The sequence below is a fragment of the Falco peregrinus genome, chromosome 10, assembly GCF_023634155.1.
Source record: "Falco peregrinus isolate bFalPer1 chromosome 10, bFalPer1.pri, whole genome shotgun sequence".
NCBI lineage: Eukaryota > Metazoa > Chordata > Aves > Falconiformes > Falconidae > Falco > Falco peregrinus.
This window is the reverse complement of record NC_073730.1, coordinates 8,999,194-9,017,429: the sequence shown is the minus strand read 5'-3', so window position 1 is coordinate 9,017,429 and position 18,236 is coordinate 8,999,194. Positions and strand designations below refer to the sequence as shown.

At 53.4% G+C, this 18,236-nt stretch overlaps 2 protein-coding genes across 4 annotated transcripts in view; one reads left to right on the top strand and one right to left on the bottom strand.

Moving 5' to 3' along the window:
- The first annotated feature begins 2,242 nt into the window (after positions 1-2,242).
- Positions 2,243-4,780, top strand: PIGC (phosphatidylinositol glycan anchor biosynthesis class C). The gene has a single exon (XM_005241227.3). It carries the CDS (start codon positions 2,303-2,305, stop codon positions 3,179-3,181), a length of 879 nt encoding a protein of 292 aa, XP_005241284.2. The 5' UTR covers positions 2,243-2,302; the 3' UTR covers positions 3,182-4,780.
- A 2,434-nt stretch (positions 4,781-7,214) lies between these two features.
- The window catches only part of DNM3 (dynamin 3), a 187,147-nt gene continuing 176,125 nt past the window's right edge, over positions 7,215-18,236 (bottom strand). Inside the window, exon 20 of one of the 3 annotated variants that reach the window (XM_055815066.1) lies at positions 7,215-8,371. In XM_055815066.1, coding sequence (XP_055671041.1) covers positions 8,335-8,371 — 37 coding nt within the window. In that variant the 3' untranslated portion in view covers positions 7,215-8,334. Of the gene's footprint in view, positions 8,372-9,813; positions 14,270-18,236 lie in introns of those variants that run through there. The other 2 variants (XM_055815064.1, XM_055815065.1) reach the window with 2 other exon arrangements.

The window sequence follows — 18,236 nt, the reverse complement described above, 5'->3', positions numbered from 1 at the left end:
ACCTGACCACATGAGAGCTGCATCATGCCCCAGCCCAGCCCACTGTTCCCAGTCCCCAGAGCACCAGAGCTGTGCACAAGAGCCCAGGGCCAAGTCAAACCAAACCTTCTGTAACCCACTTGCAGCGAGAGTGCAGCATTGCCCTGCCCGTGCCCATGGGAGGTGGTGTCCCTCCGCCGTGGTGGCTGTGGCACTTCTCAGGGGAGCAGGAGGGACACGCTGCCCTCCATGCTTTTCTCTTACACGCCCCAGCTTTACTCTGCGGCTCTGGGAGAACAACATTTCCTTCAAAATCTCCAGTTCCCAGGCCCTGGGCTTCAAGGCAATGCCAGCAATCACAGGAGCTGGCAGCACTCCCTGTCCCTGTGGGCACCGGCTTGTGTGCACGGAGACACAGGCACGGCTCTGTGCTAAGTGTGGGGATGGGGGCTTTTAGGTAGGGCAGCTAGAACCGAGCCCAGCTCCATCCTCGGCTTGGAGGCTGCCAGCTTCACCCCTTGGCATGGGTGAATGCACGGGGCGAGCAGCCGCTCCTGCCCTGTGGAGCAAGTGCAATGATACGGGGCTGGGAGGTGGCACTTTTTAGATGTCACCGCGGGGCAGCTCAGCCCGAGGTCCCCCCCTAAGGCACATTTGGCAATGCGGGGGTTACCTGCTGCTCTGCATGATCTGCACACGGTGGGGTCCTGCTTGCGAGCCCCCCCCCAGCAGCAGGCACTGGCCAGCTCCTGCCCTGTGAAGGGAAACGTGTGTGAGGCCTGTGGGGGGAAAACAACCGTCAGCTCCTTCGCCTGCTCCCGCCGTGGCAGGACGGCCACAGACGCCCCTTCCCGAAGCACAAACAGGGCAGTGTTCGGGGCTGCTCTGCCCTGGGCCGAGGCCCCTCGGGTGAGGCCAAAGTAAGCATCCCCGCCACAGCCGGCACCTCTGGGGCTGGGAAGGCTCCAACCTGAGCACAAACATGCACACACTTGGGGAAAACACCTCTTCCCTCTGCGACACCTCCCCTCGTCCCTTTTTGTTCCCCGGCCTGCTGGCTGCACACCAGCTCAGTGCCTTTGGTGAGGGGGTGGGCAGCACAGGAGGTGGGTGCCCCTGCACCTCTCGGCCCCTGCTCAGCCACAACTTCTCCTCTTCCTCCTCCTGCCTCTGCTTCTTGAGGGTGCTGGCAGGCGCAGGGAGCAGGGCAGGGCTGAGCTGCAGGGGAAAGGCACCTGTGCTCGGAGCATCACACCCACATTCCCGACACGGGCGCTGGAACCTGGTTTGGCCAGAACAGCAGGACGGCTGGGCCTGGGCAGGGCATGCTCACTGCGGTCCCTCGCCGAGCGGGGCTGGACACGCACGCGGACGTCCAAGCACAGACAGGACCAGACCAAATCCCATGGACCAGCTGCATCCTTCCTGATGGCTGCTGAAGGATGGCGCACTGGGGCTGCAGGAGGGTCCCCTGGGAGACCCCTTTGTCACCATGCGTGGGCACAGCTGCTGCCAGCACCGTGGCAGGACCTGCCAGCCCAGCGCGGGCGCAGCCCACCCTCCCACCGTGACAGCGGCACCGCTGTGGCAGCAGCGCCTCCGGCATGGGATAAAGGCTGCAGCACCCGGGGCCTGGCACGGAACCATTGAGGTTGGAAAAGACCTTTAAGATCATCAGGTCCAACCATTAGCCCAGCACTGCCACAGCCACCACTAACCATGTCCCCAAGCACAAAATTTTTAAACGCCCCCAGGGACGGTGATTCCACCCCCTCCCTGGGCAGCCTGTCCCAGCGCCTGACCGCCCTTTCCATTAAGAGTTTTTTCCTACTCTCCCATCTAAACCTCCCCTGGTGCAAATCGAGGCTGTTTCCTCCTGCCCTGTCGCTTGTTACCTGGGAGCAGAGACCGACCCCCCCCTGCCTACAGCCCCTGTCAGGGAGTTTTAGGGAGCGATCAGGCCCCCCCGAGCCCCCTCCTCTCCAGGCTGAACCCCCCCAGCCGCCCCTCCCCAGCCTGGTGCCACAGCCCCTGCCCGCCCCAGCCCCTCCGTGCCCCCCTGCCGTGAGGGGCCGGGGCTGAGCGCAGGCACCGCGGCCGGAGCCGCAGGCAGCGAGGAGCTGCCCCCCGCCCCCCCACACCCCCCGAGCCGCCTGCGGGGAGCGGCGGGGCCAGGGGCGGGCAGCCGGGGGGAGCTCACGGCACAGCGGGACCCCCCCGCCGCGCTCCCTCCGGCCGGCAGGTGGCGCCCCCGAGCGCCCGGCGTCCCTTGCGGCGCGGCGGGGCCCGGCGGCGGGGCCGGGGCTGCCCCTCGGCCGGCGCGATGGAGCCGGGCGGCGGGCGGCGGTGGCAGAAGGTGCTGTACGAGCGGCAGCCCTTCCCCGATAACTACGTGGATCAGCGGTTCCTGGAGGAGCTGCGGAAGAACGTGCACGCCCGCCGCTACCGGTACCGGGCCGTCGTCTTCCAGTCGGGAGCGGTGGTGCAGCAGCTGTGCAGCGTCTGCGTCTTCGTGCTGACCTGGTGGTACATGGCCGCCGGGGCGCTGAGCCCGCAGGGGCTGTTCGCGGCGGCCCTGGCCTCCTCCCTGCTGGGCTACATCCTGTTCGACGCGGTGGACGGCGGGGCCGGGCGCTGGGCCAGCGGGCGGACGCGGTGGGCTGACCTGAAGAGCACGCTGGTGTTCGCCGCCTTCACCTACGGCTTCTCGCCGGTGCTGAAGACGCTGACGGAGTCCATCAGCACGGACACCATCTACGCCATGTCGGCTCTCATGCTCCTCGGCCACCTCATCTTCTTTGACTACGGCGCCAACGCCGCCATCGTCTCCAGCACGCTGTCCCTCAACATGGCCATCTTCGCCTCGGTGTGCCTGGCCTCCCGCCTGCCTCGCTCCCTCCACGCCTTCGTGATGGTCACCTTCGCCATGCAGATCTTCGCCCTCTGGCCCATGCTGCAGAAGAAGCTGAAAGCCCAGACGCCCCGCTGCTACGTGGGGGTGACGGTGCTCTTTGCGCTGGCGGCGCTGGCAGGGCTGGCCACCGTCTCCAGCGTGGGGGCCGTGCTCTTCGCCTCGCTGCTGCTCGCCATCTCCTGCCTCTGCCCTTACTGCCTCATCCGCCTTCAGCTGCTCAAGGACAACATCCACGGGCCGTGGGATGAGGCTGAGATCAAGGAGGACCTCTCCAGGTTCCTCATGTAGGCCTGGCTGATGGGACCCTCACTGCTGTGAGCAGCGCAGAGGTCCTTGCTGAGGGACAGCCCGGGGGCGGGGGAGAACACCCGGCCCAATAAAGCCTCTGGCACAGCAACAAGGGCCACGTTTGCCTTACCCTCAGCATCTGTTTCCAGACACGACCTGCTTGGTTTTGGTGAAGGAAGGACCTGAACCCCGTGGAGTGGCCAGCCTGTGCCACAGCTGGGGGAGCAAGCAAGTGGGTCAGGGTGTTCTCCAGGCATGCAGACCCCTACCCACACTTGGGGGAGGGGGCACAGGCTGTGTGCGCATCCCCTGAGCGGAAACACCACTCGGAAACGCACATCTGGCTCAGATGTGCCCCACAGCATGCCCATGGAGGTCCTCAGCGCTAAGGGACTTCAGTGTGTGCGATGGGGACTGACAGCGCTTCCCTGGGAGGCCTGGAGGGGAAGGGGACTGGGTGAGGGTCGCTGTGGGCAGGGTGGAGGGTGCTGCTGGACCTGCAGGGCCAAACATGAGGGCACCTGGGAAGGCGCAGTGCAGAGCCCTGCTCACCTGCACCCCTCCGGCTGCTGATACCAGAATAGCCTCATGACGCTGCCAGACTCTGCGTTACCCTTACCCTCAGTCCTTTAGGAGGGGGTGGTGAGGGAGCCAGACCCCCTCCTCCCCTCTCTGAACCCCTCCCAGAGGTGGGTCTGGCCTTGCCACGGGGTGAGGAGCTCAGCACAGGCACCCGTGGGTGCACCCACCGGCTGGGGAGATGCCAGGCTGCTGGGATAGTGGCAGGGCCTGGGTCCTGTCTGGCACCACACACAACAGAGGGTGCTGCCGGCAAAGAGGTCCTGGTCAAGACGAGCCAGCCCCAGTGCCGGTGCCAGGAGGGCTTCCCCAGCTCTTCCCCCTTCTCTGCTCCCATCTGGGACCATCCTGCAGCAGCCCAGCCCTGCTCCGGCCACCCCGGGGAGCAGAGCCTGCTGGAGATGGCACCACAGAAGGGCAGGGATGCACAATCCTGTGCCAGCCCCACCTCACAGGGATGCATTCGGCATTACCTGGGGTTTTATGAAACTTCCCTCTTTTGGAAACCCGATGCTGCAGAAGTGCAGTTTTCTGCTTGATTTAGCTCATCCCTTTGAGCGGCGGCATCTCACCGCAGCGAGCGGGCGCTTGCCACGCACACCTTGGGCTTTCTCGGAAATGAGCAGCCCCCAGAGGAGTCCCCAACACCTCCAGTGCTTTGTTATGGCTCTTGCCAAGTGTTAAATGTTGCTGTTGTCGTCATGGTGATGACTACATCTCATTTTGGTTTTAATTAAAACCTGTGGAAGTGTAGAGCTCATGCTCCAGTCTCGCAGGGAGCACAGAGTAGCCAGATGCTCAGTCAAGATGACATTTTTTTAGTTCTTTGGAAAGAAGGCTTTTTTTCACAGGGAGGTTTCCCAGAAAGCTGCTCAGCAGCCAGGATGTCCCAACTCGTGCTGGGCTAATGACACTGAAACGCTGCCATCCAAAGCCGATTCACGGAGCCTGTCGGCAGGGCAAGGTTTGAATGTAAATCAAAAGTAAATAAAATCTAGCCTGCCTGGCGCCCGTTGCTAATGTCTGTCACAGTGGAGGCTACAATAAAACAGAGTTTCTGCTGCACCCTTTCCCCCAAGGAGAAATACTTCCCCAAAAAAAGTCTACCCAAATTCAGACTCTCAAAACCAGCTCTGGGTTAGGAAAAGTGCAAACGTCAACTACCCAGACATTCCAGGTGGAGACAGGCACCGGCTGCCACTGGCGCCTCAGCCCCCACTGGAATCCAGTGGATCACTTGTGCAGATCCCTGGGCTTGGATGGGTGCAGCAGGCCCCACCGACCCAGCTGCAGGCAGGATGCGGGATGTATCCCATCCGCCCGCCCGCAGCTCCAGGTCCCTCCGCTCCACCCAGCTCCTTCCCTTCGCCTGTTCCTCAGCCTCCATCCCTACCCAGAGATCCCCCGGGGAAAGGCTCAGTCCTCCGCTTAGCCTGCCTGCACCGATATCCTGCTCTCCCTAGCCTGGGACGTGAAAATATAAAGCCCAGTCCACGGCGTGGATGCATAAAGGAACTCTGAAGAAGGGGAAAACGCAAGAGAAAGACGGGGAGAGGAGAGGAGGAGACAAAGGCCAGGCAGAGCTGCCCTAGGACTTCTCTGCCCTTCTCCTGAGGGCACACGCTCCTGAAGTTATTTAAGATGCTGAATAAATGATCATTATGAGTATGTCTTCGTGCCTGAGGTCAGAGTACCCTCTACAGAACAAAACTTACCGTAACTGTGCCCAGCTGAGCAGAAGAGCTGGATGCCCAGGAGCATTTGCTACGCAAGTGTATCGTCCTGCGGCTTCCCTGGTGGAGCACACGCCGAGACCACAGAACCCGGTTGGTCCTTCTCAGCTCGTGCGCAATCAGATCCTCAGCAACCAGCTTGGAAGAGTTAAATGTTATTTTGCATTTTTTTCCAAGTCCACTGAGATCGAGTACTTTAATGGGACATTTTCTTTTGATTTGAAGCTGGCCAAATGCAAGTAATTGTATCCCAGCTAGGGATAAGCCTTGCTCCTGGGGGAGCGGCTGACACGTGCCGTCTGGAATCTCCATCTACAGCCTCTGCTGCAGGGAAAGGCAAGTGTCAGCCACCCACCCCATGCTGTTGGGGCCCACATCCCGCCCCACGTGGGAGAGTGGATCTGGGAATCCTGGGCAGAGTGAAGCTTCAGTCTTTGAGGGTAAGATCTTTATATCTCTTCAATTCCCACATTAATCACTTAAACTTTTCTCAGCTTTATGATGTGAGAGGCAACAGCAACAACACGAATGATCAGGAAATCAAAACAGGATTTGAAAAGCAGCCCAGGGATGCAGAATGCCACCAGCTGGTGCAGCACCCTTAGCCTTATCTGCTGAGCCACAGAACGTATGCCATTGCAGGGTAGAAATAGCACAGACAAGCTTAAACAGCCTCTTCAAAAAGTCATCCCGTGAGCTGATGCTAAAGAACGTGCCAAGGTTTCCCAGCACACCAATACCTTTGTCTTTCTACTTAGGAATTTTTAGGAATAGCTACAAGAAAACTGTGAAGTTCAGAATCCTATTTCCAGCAATATTTTTTATCAAATACTTCAGAAGAAGGTAAAGATCTCTGCAAAAGACTTAACACCCTGAAATGCTCCAAGAAAGAAGTTTGTGCCTTACAGCCTCATGGATGGAGGTCAGCTAGCAGCTAGAGCAGCAGCAGCTCCTGGTTGGGGTGCTGTAGGTAAGGCCATAGCAACTAAAACTTAATTTGTTGTGGGTTCATCTGTTGGTACCATGCTGTATCCCAGAGGGAAGCAGCGAGAGCTTCGCCCAGTGTGGAACAGTTTTTTGAACAATGTGGAAAAGTAGCAGCTTGTGAAATTCAGCCTGTTCCCATTCCCTCTTACCTGAGAGGTGAAGCATGGCCAGGATCTCCCCAAGAGCCTGCTGGGTGCAAACACCGTCCCTTCTGTAGTAGTCCTGAGACCACACAATTCCTGAACTCTGCTGAGGTTGGTTTTTTTTTTTGCCTGGTACCTGACGGTGACGAGTTCCACAAATGAAAGACACAGCCAGTCTGAGCTCCTCTCCTCATCCCCCACCCTTGGGACAGTTGTGTTCATGGGACTGCTACGGACTGCATTTCTCCCTCTTCCCAGGGTGCTGGTAAGCACCTTCCCCATCACTGTACTCCTTCCAGCTCCAGCAATTCCTAGCATTTCAGCATCCCAGCACATGCATTTCAAAGGTCTAGCAGGAATGATTATTTACCTCCCTCTCCCAAGAATTGCTGTACTTGGGGTTTCCCCCCCCTTTTTGCTAATACCACTGCCATTTTTTCTGTTGTACTCTACCCAAAAACTAAGTGAGAAAAAAAAAAAGAAAAATCTGTGTAAGTCTATAGCTCTCTGGGCTTGTACCCCCTTCTAATTTGAGCGAGCTTAGTGCCTGGCATTTACCAGCAGCTCCCTGGTATATGACAGGTCAGCAGGGATCTAAATCAGTTGGAGGAATTGCCCAAATTCAGCACAGCTGTGTCAGACCTGGCTTGGACCAGAGCACAGCCTGTGTGTTGTCAGGCCCCTTCCTCATGCAGAACACTGATCTCCTCCGCTCTCCTGCCCCCATCCCCTGAGCAGCACTGCTGCAGCTCCCTCTCACCGTGAACCTCCTACTACAAAGAAACGTCTCGTTTGTGCTCCTGGAACACCAGGCTGGAGTCCTGCTGCTGTGTTGTGCCTCTGGTCTGTAACTGTGCAATGCCGTCTGATGCAGCCGTGTGGTTTGTGAGATACCCCTTCTTGGTTTTTGTATGAGGAAAAAAAAAAAAAGTCAATAAAAGTCATCAGTTTCCCATTTTTTTTAAACTTGCTCTTTGTATACTTCTCTGGCACCCAAAACAAGCACAGCTTCTAAATGTTAAACCCCAGATTTTGCCTCTCCTGTAAGGACAGACACATTCGGAATCCCAGAGGTAGCTACTTCCAGCTATTTCAGCTCAGATGCTCCAAAGAGGTCAGCTCGCAAGGAATTCAGAGGTTTAGCTTGAAAAAAAATGGTCAGAGCAGCTGTGATTTATTTATAATCGTGCAGATTCATCAGTCTAGAGACTGCTACAATCTTCTCTGACCTTCTGCTCAGCCAGGTGCTGCCTGCTGGGTGTTACAGACATATTTTAGGACTCTTGTTGTTAAAGGAGCTGGCTATTCTATCTGCTAACGCTAAGCCAGAGGCATTGATGTGGAGCAATCCTGGTGGTTAACGAATTCGGAAGCCATGGTAGAATCCTAGCAGAATGTCCCTCCCTCCACCACACCAGAGGATGGGAGTGTCCACAGAGCCCAGGCAATTTCTCACATGGGGTATGAATGGCTCCATTTGGGAACGAGTGGGTAGACCCTTCAATAGGAAACCAGCACAAGTTCCTTTTTGTAGTCAGAATTTTTATTTTTTTTATATCCAGGTTTATTATTAACATCTGAAAATAAAATCTTTCATTTACAAATAGGCTAGTGCAAATTAAAGATAATTTTGGACAAAAAAACCCCCAACAACAAAAAAAACAACCCAAAAAAAAGAGAGCTTGCATGTAACAAAAAAGAAATGCGTGTGTTAGGATGATCTTCCTGGAACAGCTGGCGGACGTCGCCTAGAAAAAAGACAAAAAATAACCCAAAATTCACAGGGAGAGGGGGAAAAGAGATTTAAAACAAAAGGTCAAGACACAGTAAAACAACTCATACACAAAATTATCTTAATAAAATAGGTTAAGAGAAAAAGGCACAGAACATGCACATTAAGGAAAAGGGCAAGAGCAAGATTAGAATCAGCTGGCTATCAGCACAGCCTCAGCTTTCATCCTCACCGCTTCCCATCTGACTCGCTGGCGCCAGAGAACTAGGACAATCACATCACAAGCGTGGAGGTCGCTGGTCATGGGCTTTCTAATTGTCTTGCAGCAAATAATATCCTCTGGAAGAGCTTTTCTGCATGGCCAACCTTAAAATTTGCACCACTATCTGCTTCAAACACTGTTGTTGGAGTAGATCTTTTTTAAGTGAGATTCTGATGAAATTGGGAAGGCTCAAAGAAGATGGGCCACGGGCTGGACTGGGGCGTTGGGAGGGACATTTCTGGGAAGGGTTAAAAGCATGGGCGAGGGCAGTGCAATGAATCTACTGCCAGCCTGAATACAAGAGACCCTTGGCAGCCGATGGCCCCGTGCAGTGGTTAGAGAAGAGCGGATACTCCTCCTGCCACCCGGCACAGAGCACTCGTGTCGCCCACCAACATGCCAGGAACCAAATTCATAGAGGGGTATGTGACATACTCCAGCCAGACGGGATGGGACACGTGTTCACCACAGGGGAGTGCACAGGCTGCCTCAGCCACAGCCATTGAAAAGCATAAAAAAAAAAAATATTAAAAATCTCAAAACACTACAGCAAGCAAGTGAATACAATGGGGGTGTTGCTGCCTTGCTCATCCCACCCTTTGCTCCCCCCTTTCCCAAAACCTAAGGACCAACGTAGTGACTGTCGGGCTCAGTGAGAAACGTCCTCTCCCATAGGAAGCGGCTGCACGGCTTGTGCCATACAGACCGTCCCCTCCCAGCACAGATTCCAGTTACTTGGCTCATACGGATCTGGAGGAGGAACTGAGCAATCACGACACCTACACATTCGTACACAAGCACTTGAAGGGAGAAATCCCTTCCACACATAACGCATACACGTGCACATTTTTGCTCCAGCTCCTGCTCTGGAGGACGCTGGCCTTTCTGCTCAGCTCTGAATCTCCCCAAAACATGCTTTCCCCAGCGATGAAATGAATACCAGGTACTGCTTGAAAATCATTCATCCATTTCCCAGCAAAACATCTCTGCGGCACTCCAAGCCCCGTGCAGGGCAGCAGGCTGAATGCCTCCCATGGGTTCCATCTCCCCCATCTCCCCCTTTAATGGCATCTCCAGTGATCTCAATGCAAGGCGCATCTCCAATAAATCCTCACTGCAGTCCCAACAGGGGCGGAGTGTGGCATGCTGAGCTGGTGCTGCGAGAGACAGAAGACCACTCATGCACATCCAGAAAGTAATAATAAAAAGCCCGTCAAGAGTTACAGTTTATTTCAGGTTCAGAAATGCAGCATAACATTTTTACAGCAGGTGTAATGTGATGCTCAGTAACAACCATGGTTTCAGGAATTGACTTGCTGTGCTCAAAGGTCAACACCAGGAACCATTTACAGATATGAAACCAAAGGCAGATGTTCTGGCTCACATGAAGTAGAGCATTAAACATACAGAGCAAAATTCAGAAAGAAATTAAGCATTTGCTTCTTACAAGAAGAAGTCATCATTTACGCCATCCTGGAAAAGTAAAGAGACAGGCAGTAAAGCAAACAGTCGGCAAGACGGGACAAATCATAGATCAAGCAAGAGTGGAGGACTGTCTGGACGGGAGGAGCCATCGGTATCAGCTCGCCTGCAGACAAAGCAAGAGGAGAGACAGGCAGAGTGACATTCATTTACACAGGGAGCTGCTCTGCTAGAGCCCGGGAAGGCAGCTCTGCCACGGCGAGGGGGACGGTGCCACCAGCGCACCAGGAGGCTGGGTGCCACCCCGGCACGCCAGGGCAAGAGCGCTGCTTCCAGTTCAGGAGGTTTGGACTATTTTAAGACAGAAAGACAGAACTAGCCAGTAATCTCAGTATGCAGTATACATGTTGTTTAGTGTAGCTGTCTGCGAGAGAGAGTATAGTATTTTCTATGTTATAACACGAGATGCCATAACTTATAATGTATCTCCTTTAACATAATAAATAATCTACTTTTATGAGGCTTATTCAGAAAGTGCAACAAGATCAGCAATAAAATAAACACACATTAACTATGTACACGAGCCTTTTCATTGAACATACAATCTTTTCAATCCTGACACCAGATCCCTTGAGATTAAAGGCCGAGAGCTATTTACGGCATGTGCAGGCTCCTCAGCTGTTCGCCAGCCACCACGAGGTGAGGTGGAACATGTTCTCCAGGCGGAGGCTCAGCCTTAGCCTAAATGCAATACTAGATGAGCACCCTCCTGAAACTTAGCTACGTACATCACCCAGCTCATTATGCACCTCACGTAAGATCAGAAACCCTGCTGTTGCTTAGTGGGAGTCTCCACTGCTTCCCAGCAATCTTCTGGGCTTTGCCAGAGGGAGTGGATGAAAGGAAAGGAGAACAAGCTGTGCTCTCCGATCCGGGAGGTCAGGCTGGGCTCAGCCTCCGTGAGGGTGTCTGCAGAGGGGGCAGCGGCCAGTCCCTCCAGCAGATGCGTGGGGTGCTCGTCCTGCTGTCCTTCAGGCATGGAGCGAGTTGTGGCCAAGGCAGCTCCTCCGAGAACAAGGGACGGGAGAGCCACGACTCGGCAGCACCAGGAGCGAGCGGGACGGACCAACCTGCTCCAGGCATTGCAGGGCAGGAGGAAAGGAGCCGAGCTTGGGAGAACACTGCTCGCTCAAGGGGGGGGGGGCGGGCAGTTTCTTGGGAAGCACTTAGCATTTTTCCTAGAAACAACAATTTGATTTAGTTTGTTTTGAAAAGCATATATGCAAGAAGTCAGGGGTAAAATCATCAAACCCTGGATCTGTGCTTAAGGTTAATTATTAACCTGCACATCTAGAAGCGCTGTGTTTAGGGTACAGGGCCAGGTCCAGATGCGATGTGCGGGGGGATGCAGGGGAGGGAGGGTGGTGCAGCTGTGTCCCACCACCTCCCCATCGAGCGCAGATCCAGACAGTGCTGACAATGGGGCCGCAGGCGCCTCGCTGCCGCCTCCTCTTTTGGGTAAATCCACCCCTGAGACCTTCATTTACAATCCAGGATTACTGCTGACAAACACCATTTCTTGGGGGACAGAGTTAAGGACAGCGCTGAATCATGCTACCTACCTCCTTATGCTCGACAGAAACAATCATTAAAGGAAATTAAGGAGTCTCAAGTACAGAGGATTTAAAAACATGGTTTTATGCCAGGACCTATGTCATCTAATTGAGGCTCCTGACTTACTGGCATTACCGCCCTCGTCCCTCACGCAGCCACACAGCTCTGAATCACCTTCTGGAGGTGCTGCCTCTTTCTGCTGGACAAAGGGGTCCTCGGATGACAAAGGCAAGTGCTTGGGGTACGGTGGGATAAACGCAGACCACGGCCTTGCAACGTCACTGAATGAGCATCAAAATCTGGGGTTGAAGTGACCGTCTGTGGCTAAGGCACTAAGCCCGGCTTTCCGTCAGCAGGCAGCTGCCTGTCAGCAGCAGGGTTCTGATAAACTCTGTACAGCTTTGCCAGCTAGGCAACAGCAGGGACTACCATAGCCATTTACAAAAATGCATCTAATAGATGCATTGCATGTTACAGCAGAGTGCAACACAGCAGAAGACTGTGTAGAACACAAGAAAAACCATCAAAATATGTCTTTTTCTTTTGTTTTTTTGGTAGTAAAAATCAGTATGACTGTGGTTGGGTTTGCAACCTTTTTTTTTTTACTTTTTTCTCCTTGCAAGCTGATTCTGTGCATTTGGTGTTGGAGATCTGGGCCTGTTCTCCCAACACTTAAGCAGTCTTCTGAGATCACCACGATGCCGGTGCTCTGACAAACTCCATCTCCACTGTGCCTCAGATGTTGACCTCTAGGCTCCCCAGGCGTGTATCACAAGTATAAGGTTGACAGGAAATTAAAGTTAAGCTAATGTACAAATCATGATGCTTTCCCAAGCTCGTCTCTCTTATGCAAGCTGAAACACGATTTGCTTCAGTGGTGAGCACAACTAATCAGCAGCCTGGGAATACTTAGTAGGCTAAATCCCCATTTGTTGTGGCTCTTTGATTGGATTCTTCCTAACCATGGGGTTACAGCATACTAGAGCCTCACATGCAGTCTTAATCAATAAATTTATTAGACTGATTATGCTGAGGGTCTTTGAAACCACCCATTGCTTTGTCTAGGGATCTATAACCGTAATCATACTAACAGCAGTTCATATTTTCTGAAGAAACAGGGCCAAATTCATCTCTAGTTTAATTCTGTCAACTCAGTGAGTTTTAAGCTATAGGGGTGACACTGATCCTAAGCGTTTAAAGTGAAGCAATGCAGTTAAGACAGAAGGTTTTTATAACGCATTAATATATAATGTGCAAAACAAGTGGCAGAGAGGACCTCTGCAAGTGAGCATCTGCTAAAATAACCCACTGCCAGGATGCGCAGCTGAGCGCTTCTCAGTGCCAGCTGCATAAAGCGACTCTGATCTGAGGTATGCAGGACTCCCAAGTGATGGAAAGAGAGAATCTTTATATAAAAGGGGCCCAGCAGAACTTTATCAACCGGCGTGAGCACACACCTCGCATCCAAACCAGACCCTTCCCTTGGAGAGCTCAGATGCAAACCTCGGCCACAGCTCCATGAATTGGCTCACACAGTGGGCAGCAGAGCGGTAGCCCATTTACAACTCTGCATATACCTATATCTGTACCTATAGCTATACCTCCTGTTTCACAAAATGGCCAAAAGCAACACCCACTTCTCTGGATCCTGCCACACGGTACATTTATACGTCTTACAAGCACTCACAGAATCCCCAAGGCTTCCCACGAGTGGGAGCACGAACGGGAGCAAGCACTAGCAGAGGACAAGGCGAGCTGGCACACGCTGCTCTGCCGTGCAGCGGCTCTTCAAACCTCTGCCCTTCGACATCCTCGCGGCAGGGTGAGACGGCTCCACACTGAGCCCTGCAAGCAGGGGCACCGCAGCCTGGTCCTCACCCGCCACCCAGGCAAATTCGCGTGTCAGCTGCCGACGTGGAAATAAAGCAGAACATGCATTGTCCCATACACACCCTTTTTGTTTAACAGCATTCCTTCAAAACTAGACTTCGGATAAGAAGAAATTATGGGAGAAGCAGCCATCCAGCAAGCTTCTTGCAAGAGAGACATGGAAGCGTGGGGCTTTCAGAAGAGCTTGGTAAGAAACCACATTGCTTTTCTTTGCCCAGTTGAGCCATTAAAAGAGAAAATGGGCATAAGTGTGTAATTCCAAATAATAGAAAACCTGGAAGGTACAAATAAAAGCGAGATTCCTTTCAGATAAGAGGGGGAAAAGAGGCAGACCAAAGCAACACGTGCACAACTGCACAGCAAGGCAAGCGTTCCATCCGCTGCACAGGGCTGTCAGCACAGCTGCCTGGGTGAAGACGTGTCAGTAAGTTAGCTAACATCAGCTACTGCAAAAGGAAAAGTCAAGGCAGCACACACCTTCCCCAAACATTTAAGACCTCATAAACAATGCAGAATGGACAGAGAGTATATCAGTAAAATTGTTACTTGCCTATAGATGTCCATACATGCGACTATACATTGGTTATTGCAACAGTTATCAAGCAATTTTTTTCCACGTATTTGGTTAACAATGAACGACATGCCAGAAGCTTCTTTTAGTCTAACATGGATGAATCTAACGGACGAATTACAGTGGGCCGAGTAGGTGAAGGGGGTGGTCTTCGACTGGAGAGAAAGAGAGAAGAAACAATAAGCACAAACACTGAGAACAAACTTGGCACCTTTTGCTGTCACTACGTGAACATGCACATGCTCCTAAACACAACCACTTTATTTCCACGTACGCTGAAGCACGACAGTCCTAAGCATCCACTATAAGAAAGCAATGGCTTTGCCTCATGCCTACCATGCCTTAGCCCTCTCGTGCATCACACAGCTCTTCTCTCTGGCCAGCAGCCTGGGTATTCCCCAAACACAGTCACCTCCTTGTCTCAGAAACCATCAGGGGAGGATCATTCCTGCTTTCGCAGGGGTCAGCCCCAGCCCAGAGAGCCACCGAGCAGGCTGACAGGCAGGTTTCCCAGTGGCTAGTTGGATGCAGGAAGACAGCTTGCAGCAACTTCAGCTGCTCTTTGCAGAAGCAGAAAAACCTGATGCAGTTTGGCCAACCGCAGCCACACCAATGTGCCCCAACAGAGGCACAAACTTCAAACTTTATGTCAGTTACGAAAATGCTGTCTGCGGCTATGCCTTCTGGAGTCATTCATTTACCACTAATGCATTCTGCTATTAACTTCAGTAACTGCTAAGGCAGTCCCAGATTTTTTGGGAAGGCTTATGGGTCTTTATTCCCCTGTTTCAAACGGCTGATTCAGCACAGGCTCCTGCGTACTGCCAGCCCCCGCGTTTCATCTGATCAGAGGAGCAGTGCAACGGGTAGCAGCAACCCCATCCTCCTGCACGTCCAGGCTGAGCAGGGACAGTTCCGCCTGAGACCTTTCCCTCCCTCGCTTCGTCCCAGGACAGCACACCGACTCTGACAGAGCTGTAGACAGATTCTCTCCAGTAGCTACGTAATCGCCTTTCACATTTCTGTGTGTATTTAGGGTACGTGGGTTCTGTCAGTGCCGTGCAGAAGTAGCTCCCATCAGCTTACTTAAACAAACCATTCTTGTTTTGTTAACGCTCCATTCCGCCTGGGCTAAAGCACCCCACCGCTGAGCAAAGCCTGTGCAGAACTTGCGATGACAATACCTGTCTGGCCTCCAGCCCCCCGCTAGCTCAGACGGTGCTGCCTGGCGCTGTTTTGTGCTGTATAAATACACCGCAGAGCCTGTTTCTCACAGCCAGCCTGCCCCTTAGCTAGCGATGCAGCACCCTCCAGCAGGGTTTTGTTGCTGCAGTGATTCCTACCCATCTCTCGCACAGTGTTTTTGCTCCCCGTTTTCTTTAAAGCTCTCTCTTTACTCCTTAACCCAGCCCAGATCACCACAAGAGCGCAGGGATGCTCCGGGATCCGAGTGTGGTGGGGAGCTGGGGGCCCTTCAGCACCCACTTAGCTTCAGCTTCATTAACAGCCAGGACAAATTGCACAGCCCCCTCTAATGCCGCCCTCCACCTGCAAAAGTAGGACAGATCCTGTCTGTGAAGAAGATTACAAAGGCAACTGTCTCATTCTGTTAAAGCTAAACACCAGATGAAAAGAATGTAACAATGTGTTAATCTTCTTTGAACTGGAAATAATATATGAGACAAATATACACTTGACAAAAAAAAAAAAAAAAGTCTTGCTTGGCTCAAACTGTATCTGGTAGGACAGTATTCTCTTTTGGTGAAGAAACGAGTATTTTAATCCCTAACATGCAACAAATACAAAATATGCCAACTGAAGCGATCAAGTAAATCAACAAGCTAAAAAAAAATAGGCAAAGTATAATTTCTTCATGGTGTATTTTTCTTACAGAAAAAATGTTACTGTGTTAACTATTGTTTCTTGTGTTGCTCCAGTGTAGGTCTTCTGGACCCATTTCCAAAATTTGTAGTTTCATGAAGAACCACTTCTAAGGCTCTGCATTTCTGCTGGGTTGCATTAAATTATTCCTTTGTTGAAATGCCTCACATTGCATTGTTTAGCGCTTACTGAAAACATTGTATCATGTGTATACAATTTACAAACAAGGGAAAATGCATACAGCTGTCTTCATATCAAATTTAAAAGATACAAGCCCAAGCATGCATTTTAATACCAGGTTGAACGCAGCACACTGGATTCAAATAATGTAATTTAGCCACATTGCTATTTAGCCCAGCAGAATCAGAAACTGGAGAGCTCAGCGGGAGGATTTCCTGGACATAATCAGTCAAACCAAACCTGAACCAAGATGAGGTCTGAGCCCCGTTCCCTCCTCGGAGCAGAGCTGGTGTCGCACTCTGACCATTATTTTGAATTTTCGCTCCAGCCCAGCCCAGAGCTGAGCAGCAGAAGCCCCCAGCAGACTGGTTCCCACTGCAGCACACGGCTCCAAGGGGACACCAGTGCTCCCAGGGGAGCCCTCTCCGAGAGGCAGCCGCTGCCACGGCGAGGACCCTGCTGCCTCTCCCCTGTCGCACACCCTCAGCGAGGGGACCCCCAGCCCATGCTCTCCTTCCCCTTCACGCCAGAAATGCCTCCTGGTGGAGATGCACGTGTGTATCTGGGATGCTCTGCAGATACGCACTTGCGTGTGTCTTCCCAACGGGTGCAGGCAGGGATGTACACGAGGGGTGGGCAGACCTCTCCTTGGCTCCAGCCCTCTCCTCTGCCCCCCCGAGGGGTGCTGCCCGGCTCCCCTGCGGTCGCTCAGGGCTTCCTTCCTGCTCCTTAACCCAGCACACCAGGACTAGGGTGGGGGGACCCCCACCTGGAGATCAGAGGTGCCTTCCAGAGGAGCAGCAGATGCTCGGGAAAAGGCAGCGCTTGGGAAAAGACGTGCAAAAGCACCGTTCGCCTCCAGCCCTGCCCTGACAGCCCCCCTGGGCCGCCTCCGTTCCCTGTGCCGGTAACGCGGGGAGGGGGGCCGTGCTCGAGCACAGCGCGGGGGTCCAGCTCGGGGGAGAGCCCTCACCCTCACAAGCCCCCCATCAACTGGTACAAGCCCAGGCTCAAGTTCAAGTGAAGGGAAGGACAAGCTCAGATGTCACCTGTCACATTTCCCTGTCAAGGTGATAAGTCATTCCGTGACCATTTTTACACTGGCAGTTGTATTCAGACCTTCCCCCCCCCTTATAGGAATCTCAAGCCCAGAGCCAGCAGAAGCCAAGCTGCTCGCCTCCCACCCCTCCTTACGCCCGGAGCCGTGCTGGGAGCACAGGCGCAGCACCACGGAGGGGTGCGGGAGCCTGAGCACCCAACCCAGCACCCCGAGAGCACCCAGCCGGCAGCCCGCACTGCCCCGCTCCTTGCAGATCTGCTGCCGCTGTGTCCCCTCTGTCCCGGGCACCTCCAAAAGGCGCAGGTCTGCGGGAAGTCTAGCATGATTTCGGCACCCATCGCTTTCTGAGAAAAAGAGAAAGACGTAACGGAGCGGTGCCCCAGCCCCCGCCAGCGGGTGATTCGGGGGGCCGGGGCCGGCGGAGCGGCAGGGGGAGCTCCAGCCTGCCTCTGGACACCGGCGAGGGAAACTGGAGCAAAGCCCACCTCCCCCAGACCCCTCGTCCGCTCGAGCTGCCACGGCAGTGAGGAAATATGTGACTAAGGCCAACTAAATGTTTAGTCTGTGGCCAACAGATGATAGCGGTAAGAGACAGCGTGGACGGCGTTTTCTGCGCGTTATCGGTCCAACTCGGACAGCCCGGCGGTGCGCTGGGGGTGCTGAGCTGTTCCCAGGCCCCCAGAGGCGGCTCGCGGTTCACAGAAAGCTCCTTAGAAAAATGTCACTGTTGCAGGCATCCCAGTTTGGTTATCGGCTCCGACATATCAGCTGGGTTTTCCGAGTTTCGGGGCCAGGTTGCACTGCCTGGCCCCTTTAATGGGCTGCTCGGTCTGCTGTGTGTGTGGGGGTTTAGTGTGGTTTGGGGTTTTTTTTGGGTTTGTTTGCTTTTTTTTTTTTTAAAAAAAAAAAAAGGGGAAACTGTTTGTAAAAGTTAGTGCTAAAGGGGCAGGGGATCATAGGTCCCCAGGGTTGAGTAAACGAGTCTGCAGAAAGAATCAGTT

Excerpts from the sequence above, each read along its gene's own strand:
- PIGC (XM_005241227.3), top strand. The coding sequence starts at position 2,303 with ATGGAGCCGGGCGGCGGGCGGCGGTGGCAGAAGGTGCTGTACGAGCGG.